At 35.4% G+C, this 15,081-nt stretch overlaps 1 protein-coding gene across 1 annotated transcript in view; it reads left to right on the top strand.

Annotated features, from left to right (window-relative positions):
* Positions 1 to 5,065, top strand: part of PTEN (phosphatase and tensin homolog) — a gene marked incomplete at its 5' end in the record, with an annotated part of 80,803 nt that extends 75,738 nt beyond the window's left edge. Inside the window, one exon of the mRNA XM_037156623.2 lies at positions 1,587 to 5,065. Within this exon, the coding sequence (XP_037012518.1) occupies positions 1,587 to 1,772 (186 nt within the window). The remainder of the gene's footprint in view (positions 1 to 1,586) is intronic.
* Positions 5,066 to 15,081: the final 10,016 nt, after the last annotated feature.

Raw genomic sequence — 15,081 nt, 5'->3', positions numbered from 1 at the left:
TTAAAGGCCTACATGAAACGAGTGAGCTGTCCAAATATCTGAGAAAAGAGGGCAATGCAGGTGCAGAAGCCCTGACACCCGAGTGAGCTTGGTGTATTTGAGGATGGATTGATAAGAAGTAATTTTCACTAAATCACACTAGTCCAAGTGTGAAGACATTAGAGTGTTTTCAGCACAGGAAAGATGAAATGTGAATGTCTTCTTTAAAAGTTCACTTTGTCCACTTATTTAATGTATAGACTGGAGAGAAGAATAGAGAGTGGAGGGAGCTAAGAATGGAAGCTGAGAGATTAGTTAAAAGGCTGTTGCAGTGGTTTAGTTCAGATGAGAAATGGTGGTTGCTTGGACTAGAGTAGTGGCAGCAAGGGGTGATGAGAAGCTGTCAGATTAGGCCTACAATTGATTCCTCAGTTTTATGGGTTTGAACTGTGTGGATCCATTTATATTCAGATCTTTTTCAGTAAATAGACATTTGGCTCTCCATATCTCTGAGTTTTGCATCCACAGATTCAACCAACAGAGGGCCACTGTATACATTATTCTGTGCCATTCTGTATAAGGTACTAGAGCATCCACAAATTTTGCTGTCCTGGAGCCAATTCCTCATGGATAGCGGGGCACAGCTGTAGTTAAGTTTTTGAGGACTAAAGTTACACTTGGATTTTCTACTGGACAGGGGTTGGTGTTCCTAACCCTTGCATCGATTGTTCCAGGATGAACTGTTCATAGTATTTTGAAGGTAGAACTAAAAGGATTACTGGTGGAGTGAATGTTGTGTGTAAGAGAAGAAGAAGAACTGATAAGGACTCTTGGACAATGGTGGGAGAGGCTGTAGATATAATGGAAGGAGCAAGAGATTCTAAATCAAATCTAATTTAAATCCCACACCCACTGTTTACTAGATATGTGGTCTTCAGCAGGTTACCTAACCTTTTTGAGCCTTAGCATTCTCTCCTTTAAAATGGAACTGCCTGCCTTGTAGAGCAGTTTTGACAATTATTTTAGCTTAAGTCTGTAAGGGCCCTTAGTTATCTGTTTAAACCACTGTATAATATTAATGTTCTTCTCCTTCCTTCAGGTTTTAGGGCTATTGGGATCCTAAACAACATTGTCGATCAATATTTTATATACTGTAATATTTGTGTGTGTTTAATATTGTTTGCATCAAAAAATACATTGAGTTTCAGATAGGTAGTTAGTGAAACATTCTTTTGGAACTCAACTATTAGTGAATTGAATTTTGTGATTGATAATCTGTTATGTGAACTATTGATAAACTTCAGTCTTAGTATATTTCTTTTGTATATTTAGTTAATACTTGCACTTATGCTTATTAAGAATATATTTAATAAATAAAATCTTTATAAAACATGTATGTGTATATTAACATCCCAGTTTATCTTTTCAGAATATAACAAGAAAGACAATGTAGAAAATTTTAAGAGGGCCATTTAAAAGGCAGCTCTGCCTTTTAAAAATCATGTTTGTCATGGTACTTAAAAATGAATGCTAAAAATATATACTAAGTAACTTAAAATTAGTCACATTTAAGGATTTTCCATTTAAACTTTCTCTTTTTTCTCTAGGTGAAGCTGTACTTCACAAAAACAGTAGAGGAGCCATCAAATCCAGAGGCTAGCAGTTCAACTTCTGTAACACCAGATGTTAGTGACAATGAACCTGATCATTATAGGTATTCTGACACCACTGACTCTGATCCAGAGAACGAACCTTTTGATGAAGATCAGCATACGCAAATTACAAAAGTCTGAATTTTTTTTTATCAAGAGGGATAAAACACCATGAAAACAAACTTGAATAAACTGAAAATGGACCTTTTTTTTTTAATGGCAATAGGACATTGTGTCAGATTACCAGTTATAGGAACAATTCTCTTTTCCTGACCAATCTTGTTTTACCCTATACATCCACAGGGTTTTGACACTTGTTGTCCAGTTGAAAAAAGGTTGTGTAGCTGTGTCATGTATATATACCTTTTTGTGTCAAAAGGACATTTAAAATTCAATTAGGATAAATAAAGATGGCACTTTCCCATTTTATTCCAGTTTTATAAAAAGTGGAGACAGACTGATGTGTATACGTAGGAATTTCTCATTTTGTGTTCTGTCACCAACTGAAGTGGCTAAAGAGCTTTGTGATGATATACAGGTTCACAATCTTACCCCTTTGCACTTGTGGCAACAGATAAGTTTGCAGTTGGCTGGAGGAGTTTCTAAAGGGTTGTGCTACATTCTAATGCATGTATTTGGGTTTGGGGAATGGAAGGAATGCTCAGAAAGGAATATATTTTGTGCTGGACTCTGAACCATCTACCATCTTCAGCTATTGACATGCACCTTTCTTTGGCATGCTACCGTTATTAATCTGGGTATTTGAGGAATTGGCCGCTGTCACTGCTTGTTGTTTGTGCATTTTATTTTATTTTTTTAAAGCATATTGGTGCTAGAAAAGGCAGCTAGAGGGAGTGAATGTGTATTGGGGTAGAGGAATGAACCTTCCACAACATCTTGAGAATCCACAAATGAAGGGATATAAAAATAATGTGGTTGTAGTAGAAACACAGCAACAATGACTTAACCATATAAATGTGGAGGCTATCAACAAAAAATGGGCTTGAAACATTATAAAAATTGACAATGATTTATTAAATATGTTTTCTCAATTGTAATGACTGCTCCATCTCCTGTGTAATCAAGGCCAGTGCTAAAAGTCAGATGCTATTATTACCTACATCAGTCAACAACTTATACATACTTTATCAGTTTTCAATCATATACCTGCTGTGGATGCTTCATGTGCTGCCTGCAAGCTTCTTTTCTCTCATTAAATATAAACTATTCTGTAATGCTGCACAGGAAATTTCAATTTGAGAGTCTTCAGTTTTAAGCAGATTTTTTTTTTCCTTTGAGGATTTATGATGCACTTACTCGATCCAGTAGCTGTCAGCCGTTCCACCCTTTTGACCTTACACATTCTATTACAATGAGTTTTGCAGTTTTGCACATATTTTAAATGTCATTAACTGTTAGGGAATTTTACTTGAATACTGAATACATATAATGTTTATATTTAAAAGGACATTATTTGTGTTAAAAAGGAAATTAGAGTTGCAGTAAAATTTCAGCACTGCACAAGTAATAAGGCATTTACTTTTTCAGTAGAAATTGTCCCACATAATGCTTTTAACGATTTGCTATTGAAAGAATAGATTTTTTTTTTAATGTGCAGTGTTGAATTATTTCTTCATAGTGCTAGAGTTAGGACTAGGGCTTCGTTTTCACTTCTTAAATATCATATATTTGATATGCCCAGACTGCATACGGTTTTAAGCAGAGTACAACTACTATTGTAAAGCTAATGTGAAGATATTAAAAGAGTTTTTTCCCAGAAATTTGGTGTCTTTCAAATTATACCTTGATTTTGAAACATTTGACTATCCAGGCAATTTATTTCTTAATGGTGTAAAATCTCATTTTCAATAACTTATTGGTGCTGAAATTGTTCACTAGCTGTGGTCTGACCTAGTTAATTTACAAATACAGATTGCATAGGACCTATTAAAGCAGCATTTATAGAGTTTGATGGTAAGTAGATTAGGCAAAACTTCATCTAAAATATTCTTAGTAAATAATGTTGACATGTTTTCCATACCTAGTCATTCATTCAACAAATAAAATTTTTAAATTTTTAACAAAGCTCTTAGGATTTACACATTTATATTTAAACATTGATATATAGAAAATTGATTGACTTCTCATAAGTTAAATTGGTAAGATCAGAGACAACTATTCCTAAGGCCTCACCATTGAAATTTATATGCCATCTTGTCTTTCATAAAAGCTGAAAATTGTTGACTAAGTTGAAAATCAACCATTGATGTTTTGAAGATAGTTGTTAATACTGTTATTTGTTACAGTTTTGGGCACAGTATATTAAGACATAACTTGTATTGTTCCAATATGTAACACGGAAGGCCAGGTCATAAATAATGACATTATAATGGGCTTTTGCACTGTTATTATTTTTCCTTTGGAATGTGAAGGTCTGAATGAGGGTTTTGATTTTGAATGTTTCAATGTTTTTGAGAAGCCTTGCTTACATTTTATGGTGTAGTCATTGGAAATGGAAAAATGGCATTTTATATATATTATATATAAATATATATTATACATATTACTCTCCTTTATTTCAGTTACCATCCCCATAGAATTTGACAAGAATTGCTATGACTGAAAGTTTTCGAGTCCTTATTAAAACTTTATTTATGACAGTATTCATAATTAGCCTGAAATGCATTCTGTAGGTAATCTCTGAGTTTCTGGAATGTTTTCATAGACATTTTGGATGTGCAGCCGCTTACATGTCTGAAGTTACTTGAAGGCATCACTTTTAAGAAAGCTTACGATTGGGCCATGTACCATCACAAGTCCTCTGTAGCTCCTCTTGAACATTTTTTGCCATAATTATTAAAGGTAGTTGAATGAATAGCATCACCATTCTTTGCTGTGGCACAGGTTATAAACTTAAGTGGAGTTTACTGGCAGCATCAAATGTTTCAGCTTTAAAAAATAAAAGGGTACAAGTTAAATGTTTAGTTCTAGAAAATTTGTGCAATATGTTTATAACGATGGCTGTGGTTGCCACAAAGTGCCTCGTTTACCTTTAAATACTGTTAATGTGTCATGCATGCAGATGGAAGGGGTGGAACTGTGCACTAAAGTGGGGGCTTTAACTGCGGTATTGGGCAAAGTTGCCTTCTACCCTGCCAGTTCAAAAGTTCAATCAGTTTTCATATAGAATATATATACTAAAAAAATTCAGTCTGTTAAACAGCCTTACTCTGATTCAGCCTCTTCAGATACTCTTGTGCTGTGCAGCAGTGGCTCTGTGTGTAAATGCTATGCACTGAGGATACACAAAAAAACGTGTACAGGATAATGCCTCATACCAATCAGATGTCCATTTGTTATTGTGTTGTTAACAACCCTTTATCTCTTAGTGTTATAAACTCCACTTAAAACTGATTAAAGTCTCATTCTTGTCATTGTGTGGGTGTTTTATTAAATCAGAGCATAATTAAAAATGGCTTAAATTTGTTGACACTTTAAATAATGGGCAGCCAAATGTAATTAATAAGTTTTCTTTAAGTTTTTTTTTCCTGCTGTCCTTCACAGTTTGCAGTAATTAAAACACGGGCTTTGTCAGCTTGGGAGTAGAGTATCAGTCTACTCGTGTTTGAGAAAGGCACTTTTAAGGGCTTTAGTCAAGGCTTAAATTGTTTTGAGCATAGTATATAACATTCTAATCTTGAAAACCCAAGATTCTTGAAAAATTGTGCTTTTGGGGGCAGGGGGGAACTAAGTCAGAGGTCTGCAGGTAACTGCCCAGAACAGATTTGATACTTCAGGTTTCAATTTGTGGCTTTTTCATTCTCTGATTCTGGAAAGCTTCATCTACTCATTGTGACTAGTGCCATTTAAAAATGGATATTCCAGAAGAGTTTAAAGAACTTGAATTCAGTCTTGTATTTCTAATGTTCTTAAAAGCTTAAAGACTAAGGCATAGTCTTTCACCAAAGCATAGTAAGGTAATAAGTGAAAGTGTGGCTGTACAAATGTTTTGAAAATAAAGCAGACCATTTACGTAACAGTGGAATTTAATGTTATTTCAAGTTTACATTTTCTTCATGTGACTCTTTCAAAGTAAATGAATAATGTATAATAACAAGTATGAAAAGTATGTGTATACACACTTCTTTTTAAATATGGTTGCAAACTCTACTGCAGTTAAAAATGATTTATAGGATCATGGTGATTTTGGAAAAATAGGAAGTTACTGGCAATTTTGTCTGTATTCATGCTCTTACTACACTGTAATTTGAGCCAGCTTAGTTAAGTGAATGCCATCACCATTTCCATTGAGAATTAAAAATCACCAGTGTTTAACATGCAGGCTTCCAAAGGCTTCCCAAAAATCAAGACCCTTAAATCTAGTTGATATGCTGCTAACGTGAAACATGTTGTGTTCTTTCATTGTTGCCAGACAATTAACCACACACCTAAAACTTAAATAGCTTAAGTAACATTTTGATTAGGAGTGCTGTTACTAGTACAGAGAGAAATGCTTATGAATGGAAATAATAATAAGTATTCTGGCTGGACTGGCATAAGTACAGTACCTAAAAAGTAGCAAAAAAGATAAAAATATTTTAAAGCTTTTAAAGATGAAATGTTAGAGACTGATTTTCCTATAGTTATATAGCTATAGGGAGTCTAATGATTTGCTTATCGGTTGTTTTCAATTTTAGAGAAAATGTATTCTTTTATGGCCATGATGTTGTTATTTTCCATCTTTCAAGAGATCTTACAACTATGTCAGAATGTAGTAGATGCTCTGACAAATTCATATTGGTTAGTAGCTTTAAAAGTTTGCTATGTGAAAGCAGGTAAGGACAAAATTTTATTGATGGTAAAACCTTTGATTCTTAAATTATTTTGAGAAGACTTTACTATAACAAAATAATCACTTATAATTATAATTCCACCACCTGGAGATACAGGCATTGTTAATGCTTCAGTGACTACAATCATTTTTTCTGTATATTCATGTATATTTTCTTTAAAAATGAAATCTGTGCTCTGCATACTCTCAGAGCCTTTCAGCTTAGTATTTCTGTCACGGATCTGTAGACTGTTCACTGACATCAGGAAATGGACAGTGGCTTGAATCTTTCTAATGCTTCAGGTGCAGGTTATATGCAGTTGTTGAGAGCCCTTCCCGCTAAAGCAAAGTTCATCGTGAGGGTTTAAATACTGTTGGCATCAGGATGATACATGTCTAAGTAAATAAAACAGTCACATTTATTTAGCATACACAAGATTGACATTGTAGATATTTCTCTTCAAACACCATTTTAAATATTTGCATTTTGGAATTACATGTTAAATACATCAACAGGAATATGTGAAACACTATTAGTAATCTTAATCACCTTTCTATTTCCCTTATGGGTGGAAAAAGGGTGAGATTTTCAGTTTTGGGGATTCCCAAGTAGTTTCTTAATTTAGAGTGAGTTATTTTAACACCTTAAAAAAGAAAGCAAATCTGGTTTATCACTTTATTGTCTTTAAATCTGTGTGCTCATGTGATTTCTGTCACATCAAAAACAGTATTTCATAAATGTTTCACCTTTGGCTCTAGAACTTACCTTGTTTAGTACAATGGTGGGCTTATCCCAGAACATAAAACTATTGACAGTTATTTGAGAATTTAGCTGGAGGGCAGTACTTAACTTACAAGCCAATGTATTGATATTTTAAGAACATTTTTACACACATGAGTGAAGTCAGCTGCCATCTTTGAGCATTACCACATTTTAAAATAAAGCTGCATATTTTCTAATGAAGTGTTTAACAAGGATATATATTTTTCTTTTTTAAAAATTAAAAGTAATTTATATCTCCTTTATTGCATGTGGATTTTCATTTGTCCTTAAAATGGTCAAAGATTCTGCTTGTGTGGATGGAGCGAGGCTTGTGGTCGCGGCATAGTGTTTCACTTTGTGAAGTCTGTTTACTGTAGTGAAATTCTTAAAGTGTTTAGTTGTGGCTTTCTGTAGCATATCATGTATTGGCTTTAATTTACGTGCACATTTAGGATTTTCTGCCTACTCTATACAGTTGTCCACATGATATCTCACGTTCATAAATCCCCCTTTCAGTGTTCTCCCTCCCTTTTTTCCTCTCTTATTTAAATTGTCCTAATGCTCTAATGGGCTGTGTGTGTGTGTGTGTGTGTGTGTGTGTGTGTGTGTGTGTGTGTGTGAGAGAGAGAGAGAGAGAGAGAGAGAGAGAGAGTGTGCGCGCAGGAGTGAGCATGCTGGACTCCAACTGTAGAAATTAAAGTAGTTTGATTCAGGCAAAACAGTTCTCACTGAAAGTTCATGGTTCATTGTAATGAAAATGTTAATCCTGGATGACCTTTGTCATACTTTAATGAATCTTGAGTATTAATGGGTTTTGTTAGTAGCATGTTGATGTGTGCATTAATGAGTTATTTTCAAAGTTACGCATTTAACCAAAGTTGGTGTATTGGAGATGTTTATATCGGTTTCCATTTGGCTCCTGATGGACATAAGAAGTAGAAATGCTTTCCTATGGAGAGTATTTTTTTCTTTAACAAATTAAAAGGATAAATATTTTTGAATGGTTGGTTTTAAACTTTTTATTCAGCAAGTATCAAGTCACTGCTATATAAAACAGATGCTTGGAATATATTAGTGATCAAAACAGACACCCTCTCTTGCCCTTAAGGAGTTTCCACTCTAGTAGAGAAAATAAACTTTATTAAAATAATTATAAATTGTGATACATGCTGTGAAATATGAGATGCATATGTTACAGTAATTATCACCAAACATTCCACATGCTTTCTTAAATCTCCACTCCTTGAGGTTAGATGGGACCATTATAACTACTTTATTGCAATGAAATAGCACTGAAAGTTATGTGACATTTCTGAGGAAAGGCATTAAAAATAAAATCTCTTGTACAATCTTCTAGTTTCTCTTTTTCCTTAATGCGGTGACCAGAAATGACATGTTCCTGGTCGGTGTGTGTGTTGACTGACCACTTGGAAAAGAATTTACTTAAATCTTTCCTCTACATTGAATGGGTTAGATTTTAGCATGAGCCAGAAATAATTAGTTTACACTGATATGGAATAATTTGTTACCATAGCATAATTAATTATGGTGTAACTAATATTTTGGAAGGATCAGAGATAAATTTCTTGAGCAACCAACTGGGAGGTAAAAACGAAGCAAAACAAGGGACATCTGTAAACATGATGCAGTAAGAAACTAAATTACAAGTCACTGAACAGTTGACATGCTTGGGATATGAGTGGATGGACAGCAGATCCCTGCCTTCATGGAGCTTGCATTCGAATTCGGGATAATAGGTGATGACGTACCATACGTACGGTGCTAAGTGCTATGGGGGAGAAAATGTGGAAGGGCATTTGCAGTGGTGGAGAGAGAGCAGTGTTGAATAGGGTGGTCCGGAGTAGGCCTCCCTGGAAAGGTGAGAACTGAACGGACCCATTCAACCATAGTGGCCGATGTTTTCATCCTTTCAAACTGCAAGAAGCGCTCGTTATCCTCTGTAAAATTTATCCTCACCTTTTACAACTTTATATTAATTCCTGATTTAAGATTATTATTGGTATCTCTATGGAGAATTTTTAAGAGTGTCACCCAAAATAGTCAGTGTTTTAAATAATTTTTTCTAAATCAGTTGGGGAAAACCTATAAAAATCTACTTCCTCATTTTTAGAGTTAAGTTCATTAAAAAAATTTTTTAACAGTGCTGAATGTATGTGGTTATGTTTGAAAATATTTGATACTGCTTCAGTAGAAGTTCAAGTTCTGTTACAGCCTTCAACGTTTCTGTAAAGCTGAAAGGAATGTCATTTATGATTTACTGATGGGAAACAAGTTATAAATTTTGAGTTACTTGAAAAACAAGAGGGGTGAAGTTTATGGCCCAGGCCTGTATGTTTTAATTCTTAGCTCACGAGCAGAAACCTTTGCAAAAGTATCAATACCTAAATAGTAAAAGAAATATTTTTCCCACAAAGAGAGAAACCTCCCTTTTCTACTCTATTTTAAGATCCAAGAAGTTTAACTTTGTGGTCAAGGGGAAAATAGTATAACTAGATTAATTTGATACAAAAGAAATTTACAACTTTATCAGAGCATTGTTTTTATTTTTTTTAATTGTATTTATTTTTTAGAGAGATAGGGAGGGAGAGAAACATCAATGTGCAATTGCCTCTTGCAGGCCCCTTCCTGGGGATCTGGCACACAATCCAGGCATGTGCCTTGACTGGGAGTTGAACCTCTGGGTTCAGTCCACTGAGCCCTACTAGTCAGGGCTGTGAGAGCATTACTAACGGATATTTACTAGTGATCAGTTTCTTCCTCTCATCAGGGCAGGTACATATAATTAGGCATGATATTTTGAAAGAAAATGTTAACTATTAGCTTTTAATTTTTAATCTTTAGGATTCCAAATGGTTTTAAAGACATTTTCCTTGGCAATTTTGCATCTTGTTTTTACTCTAATTTTTTTTTATTTGTTGCTGTTTAGGAAAAATTTAAGGTACAGCTCAGTGGATTTCCCTGTTGTAAGAAAACTTGTTATGTAAATTTATTTTAAGATTTTATTCATTTTAGGAGAGGGAGAAAGGGAGAGAAGCACCAGTCTGCGGTTGCCTCTCCTCCTTCCCCACCGAGGAGCCGGCCTGCAGCCCAGGCATGTGCCCTAGACTGGGAATCCAACCTGAGACCCTTTGGTCCACAGGCCAGTGGCACTCAGTCCATTGAGCCACACCAACTAGGGCTTGTCAGGTAAATTTAGAAAATATTGTGTATATTCTTTGGTCTTAGTATAAGGGTTAAATTTCACTTAGTAGGAATGTCTCCTGAACCTACCTCATTGAATTTGAGAGCATTTTCCAATAGTATTGTGATTGCTCCTTTAAACATTGATAAATAAGCCCCAATCCCAATTTATAAGGAAGTATGCCATGTTTTAACAGTAGTGTTTATGCTTCTTGAAATAACTTTTTTTCCTGAGACTTGGAAAAATGTAGTTATGTTTTTCCGTTTAATAATATTCTCTGAGTACAACAATACTATCTATGTAGTAAGACTTTTTAGAGAGCTGAAGTGGTTGAATTAACTGCAGGACATGCAAATTAGGAACAGTTAGCAAATTAAGAGTCATGTTTATGTTTCTCTTTTCAGTTTTAATCACGTTTTTGAAATTAAAATTCTAATCTTCCATTCTTATTCTCTATAAGGAAAAGAAATGTATTTAAATTCCAAAAGTAGATGTGAAAATTAGGAAAGTTCTTAATTTCAATATTTCCATGAAGATGTCATTGTTAAGAAAGCCCAACATTACATCATTAATTCTCAACAAGGGAAGTCTGTTTTTTAAGTAATTAATGAGCTAATACTTTGTTTACTGTGTCCAATCAGCACAAATCATACGAATAACACATGAGCTGCTTTGGCTTCTTAGTACTCTATATTATATAAATGTTTGAAAGGGAAAATAATAATTTTTAGTCTCTAGTAAGAAAGTAGGCATAAGGTAAAACTTCCCTTTGCTAGACTCAGCAGACACCACTCACTGTGTTGGGCTGTCCTTGTAAAAGACTGAACCATTGTTTTTATTAAAAAATCCAATAAGGTTAAAGCAAAAATATCACACGAACATGATTTACTGAGTTAACATCTTGGCTAGGAATTGCTTGAAAACCTCAAGGCAGTCGGCTACCTCTTAAACAATCAGAGTTACAAACCAAACAATGACAAAAGCCTAAATAATTACTGGGTCACGAAGTTCTGCCAATATTCTTTATTACTGATGGAAGAAAAACAAATTTTAGTGCAAGGTGTAAGTCTTGCAAAATAAGTATTTAGCAATTTTTTGAGCCATGAAAGAGAAAACTATCTTGCAAAGTTCTTGACAGGTAAGATGGTAAAATGTTGGCACATTTTTATATCAAGGCAACTTGAGAGCTCTTTTATTTTTTATTTTTTATTTTTTAAAGATTTATCTCTTTATCTTTAGAGGGGCAGGGAAGGAGAGAGGGAGAGAAATATCAATGTATGGTTGCTTCTCGTGGGTCCCCTGCTGGGAACTGGCCTGCAACCCAGGCATGTGCACTGACTGGGAATCGAACTGCGGTCCTCCAATTCGCAGGCCCGCGCTCAATCCATTGAGTTACACCAGCCAGGGAGAGTTCTTTTAAATCCATTGAATAAACTTGTACTTTATTTTTGCTTGAACTGGAATATCCAGTTTTAAGTCATTGGTTCTCAGTTAAGCGGGCCAACCAGCCACCCAACAAGTATGTCACTGCTTGCCTACTGTGTTCAATTGGAATCAGTAGTGTACAAGGCAGAAAAAGTCATGGTGCTTATATTTTAGAGTGGGGAGCCAGATTTTACACAGGAGGGAGCAAGTGCAATGGCTTTGGTGTGGGAACAAACATGCCATTTAGAAAGAAAATCAGAAGGAGAGAGGCCAGCCCTGGCTGGTGTAGCTCAGTGGATTGAGCATGGGCCTGTGAAGCAAAGAAGGGTCGCCAGTTCAATTCCCAGTCAGGGCACATGCCTGGGTGGCAAGCCAGGTACCCAGTAGGGGACACATGAGAGGCAACAACACATTGATGTTTCTCCCCCACTCTTTCTCCTTCTCCTCTCTCTAAATATAAGTATTTTTTAAAAAAGGAGAGAGGCGAGAGGCTAGAACAGAGTAAGTGGAGAACATGAGCAGCTGAAACTCAGAGAAATCTAGCTTTCTGTCCAAGAAGAACCAGAATTTCCTGTGGGCCAGAGAACAGGGTGTTAGGGGTTGGGGGGAATCCTGAAGAGGACAGAGCTGGAGAGTGGATCTTCCAATTCAGTGTGTGAACTTCCACAAGTCCTGGGTGGGCTCCCGAGCAGACATACACAGAACAGGCCTAGGAAACCACAGCAAAGTCCTAGCAAAGTCCTGGAACTGCCATTCACAGAAGATGAGACAGAACTTGCAGTCTAATCCCAGCTGGGTTGATTGCTTAAACAAACCAACCTTAATGAGATAATCCAAGTACATTTACATGGCTCCCTCAGATACATAAGAAGTTTCTGCTGTTTGTCAATTACAGTGAGTGAAAATTAGCATTATCATAGGGCCAACCATGATTAGGGAGTTTTCTATTATAGTGTTTTATATAGGATTGATACGTAAAAACATGTTTCAAACGCTCCATGACTTGCAATGTCCAAGGTGAAATAAATATACATTCACAAAGAAGAGTTTTCTGATTGGGTCCATTAAATTGTGTATCTGTAATAAAAGTGATTTTGAAACATAACAGACTTATTACTAGATAGTTCCCAAGCTTATCCTGAGTCGGTGTCTGGTAATTGCTTTGCTCGCCTGCTTATGTTAACTTTTTGATTCAGCCTTGGCAGTCGGGCCCAAACGTTCTTACAAAAATGCCACAGGAAAGTCAACCTATCATGTAAGCACAATATGTGCTTTTCAATTTTGTAACAGAAAAAAATGCAATGTTTAATGCTGCTAGTACCTAGAAATCTGTTATGAGAAATCATTGAGGTGAGTTTGGAGAAAAACTGAACTGGTATGTTTGGAGAAATGACTTTCTGATGAAAGAAGAGAAATTCAAAACTTTGGAATGCCTCCTTCATTGGGATGCTAGCACCATATGACTCTTAAAATGTAATACAAATCCTTGTAGTGACAATGATAGTTCTGGATTTAAGAGTTTAACAGTGTTGCCATTTAATTCTCATAATGTAGGAAGTAACAATTACATCCATCGGATACATGAGGACTGAGGCACAGAAAGGTTCAAGAACTTGCTGAACACAGTGAAACTAGTCAGTGGTAGAGCCAGAGCTTAAATCCAAGTGAATCTGCTTGGATTGACTTGGCCTTAATGACTTGGCCTAGTCATGCCCAGGCCATTGACTCCTATATTATGTGTTACCTCCTTTAACAAGGTAGTAAGACCTTATTTTCTTTAAAGAGCATAATCTTCAAACAGTGTAAGAAGTAGTTCTCCAGCTTTTTGGTCTCAGGATTTCTTTACACTCTTAAAATTTATTGAGGACCTCAAAGAGCTATGATTCGTGTTGGTTATACCATATCAGAAACAGTCACAGACATTTCTTATTACCTCACAGATACTTGTTAATGAAAAATAGATAATAAATGTATTACCTACTAACATAAATAACATTTTAATAAAATAACTATACTTTCCAAAACAACAATTTTAGTGCTAAGGATGTTTTTTTAAATCTTTTTTCTTATCTATTACTTGGCTTAATACAAAATGGTTTTCATATATGCTTCTGCATTTAATTGATTGTGACATGTTGTTTTGGTTGTAGCATATGAAGAAAATGTGGCCTTGTACAGATATGTAGGTAGAAAAGGGAGGAGTATTTTAATAGCCCTTTCAGATAATTGTAAATAATTGTATTTGATACTACCAAACTCCACAAGTTACAGTTTCTTAAAGGTTAGTTGCAATATGGAATTGGAAATCTTCAATGGATTTTTTTTTTTTTGCCTATGCACGATTTTGTAACATCAAGCATGGGTTATTTGGAAAACATCGGTCTGTGGACTTGTGTAGATCTTCCAAATGTTGACATACTTCATTATACAATGCAAAAAAAAAATCACATTTGTTAATATCATCCTGAGCGCAGCAGAAAAGTCTTTAAATATCTAGAAGCTATCTGGTTCATGGTGGCAGATAACAAGTTTTTTAGAGTATTAACTTTTTACTTAAAAGCTAGAATTTTATTACTAATAACAAATACTACTAATTGTTTCCCTGAAAGGGCCTGGCTGTGCCACCAGGGCTGCGCGCCACACTGTGAGGGCCACTGGTGTAAGAATTTCGATGGGGAAGAAAAGTAGAACGTGGAACTAAAAGGCTCAAGCAAATGCATTTTTAGGGTGCAGAAGGAACTCGAGAGTGAGGTCTGAGAATCACTAGCAGCAATCTATGATAAATTAGGGGAAATGGGAGAGAGTTCAGACACACAGAAATGAGAAAAGATTGCTTTAATTCTCCAGAGGGATGTATTCTGGGTAACAAAGGCCAGTGTGTTTAACACCGATTCCCAGAAAAAGGATGATACTATGTTCTGTAGCAGGTAGTTTAAGAGCATTAGAAAATAATTCAGCAATTACCAGATGTCATGAGGGCTAGGAAGGTTTTCTCAAAGTTCGTTTTTCCTTCATGATTATGTGAGTCAATGCTTTCCATGGTATACATGACAAAATGCTTAAAAAACTACGGAAGAACAATCGAACAACACATTGTATAGGTACCGTTTTTACAAACTGCACAAATCTCATTTGATTAAAAGCCATTTATAAAGTACCTGCCATACACAAAATGCTGTGACAGGCAAAAAGGGTGGGTCTTGGAGGGACATATGAGAAAAAATAAAAG

Source organism: Artibeus jamaicensis, unplaced genomic scaffold (assembly GCF_021234435.1).
Source record: "Artibeus jamaicensis isolate MK-2021 breed Jamaican fruit bat unplaced genomic scaffold, CSHL_Jam_final contig_332, whole genome shotgun sequence".
Taxonomy (NCBI): Eukaryota; Metazoa; Chordata; class Mammalia; order Chiroptera; family Phyllostomidae; genus Artibeus; species Artibeus jamaicensis.
This window is presented reverse-complemented; position numbering and strand designations above follow the sequence as displayed.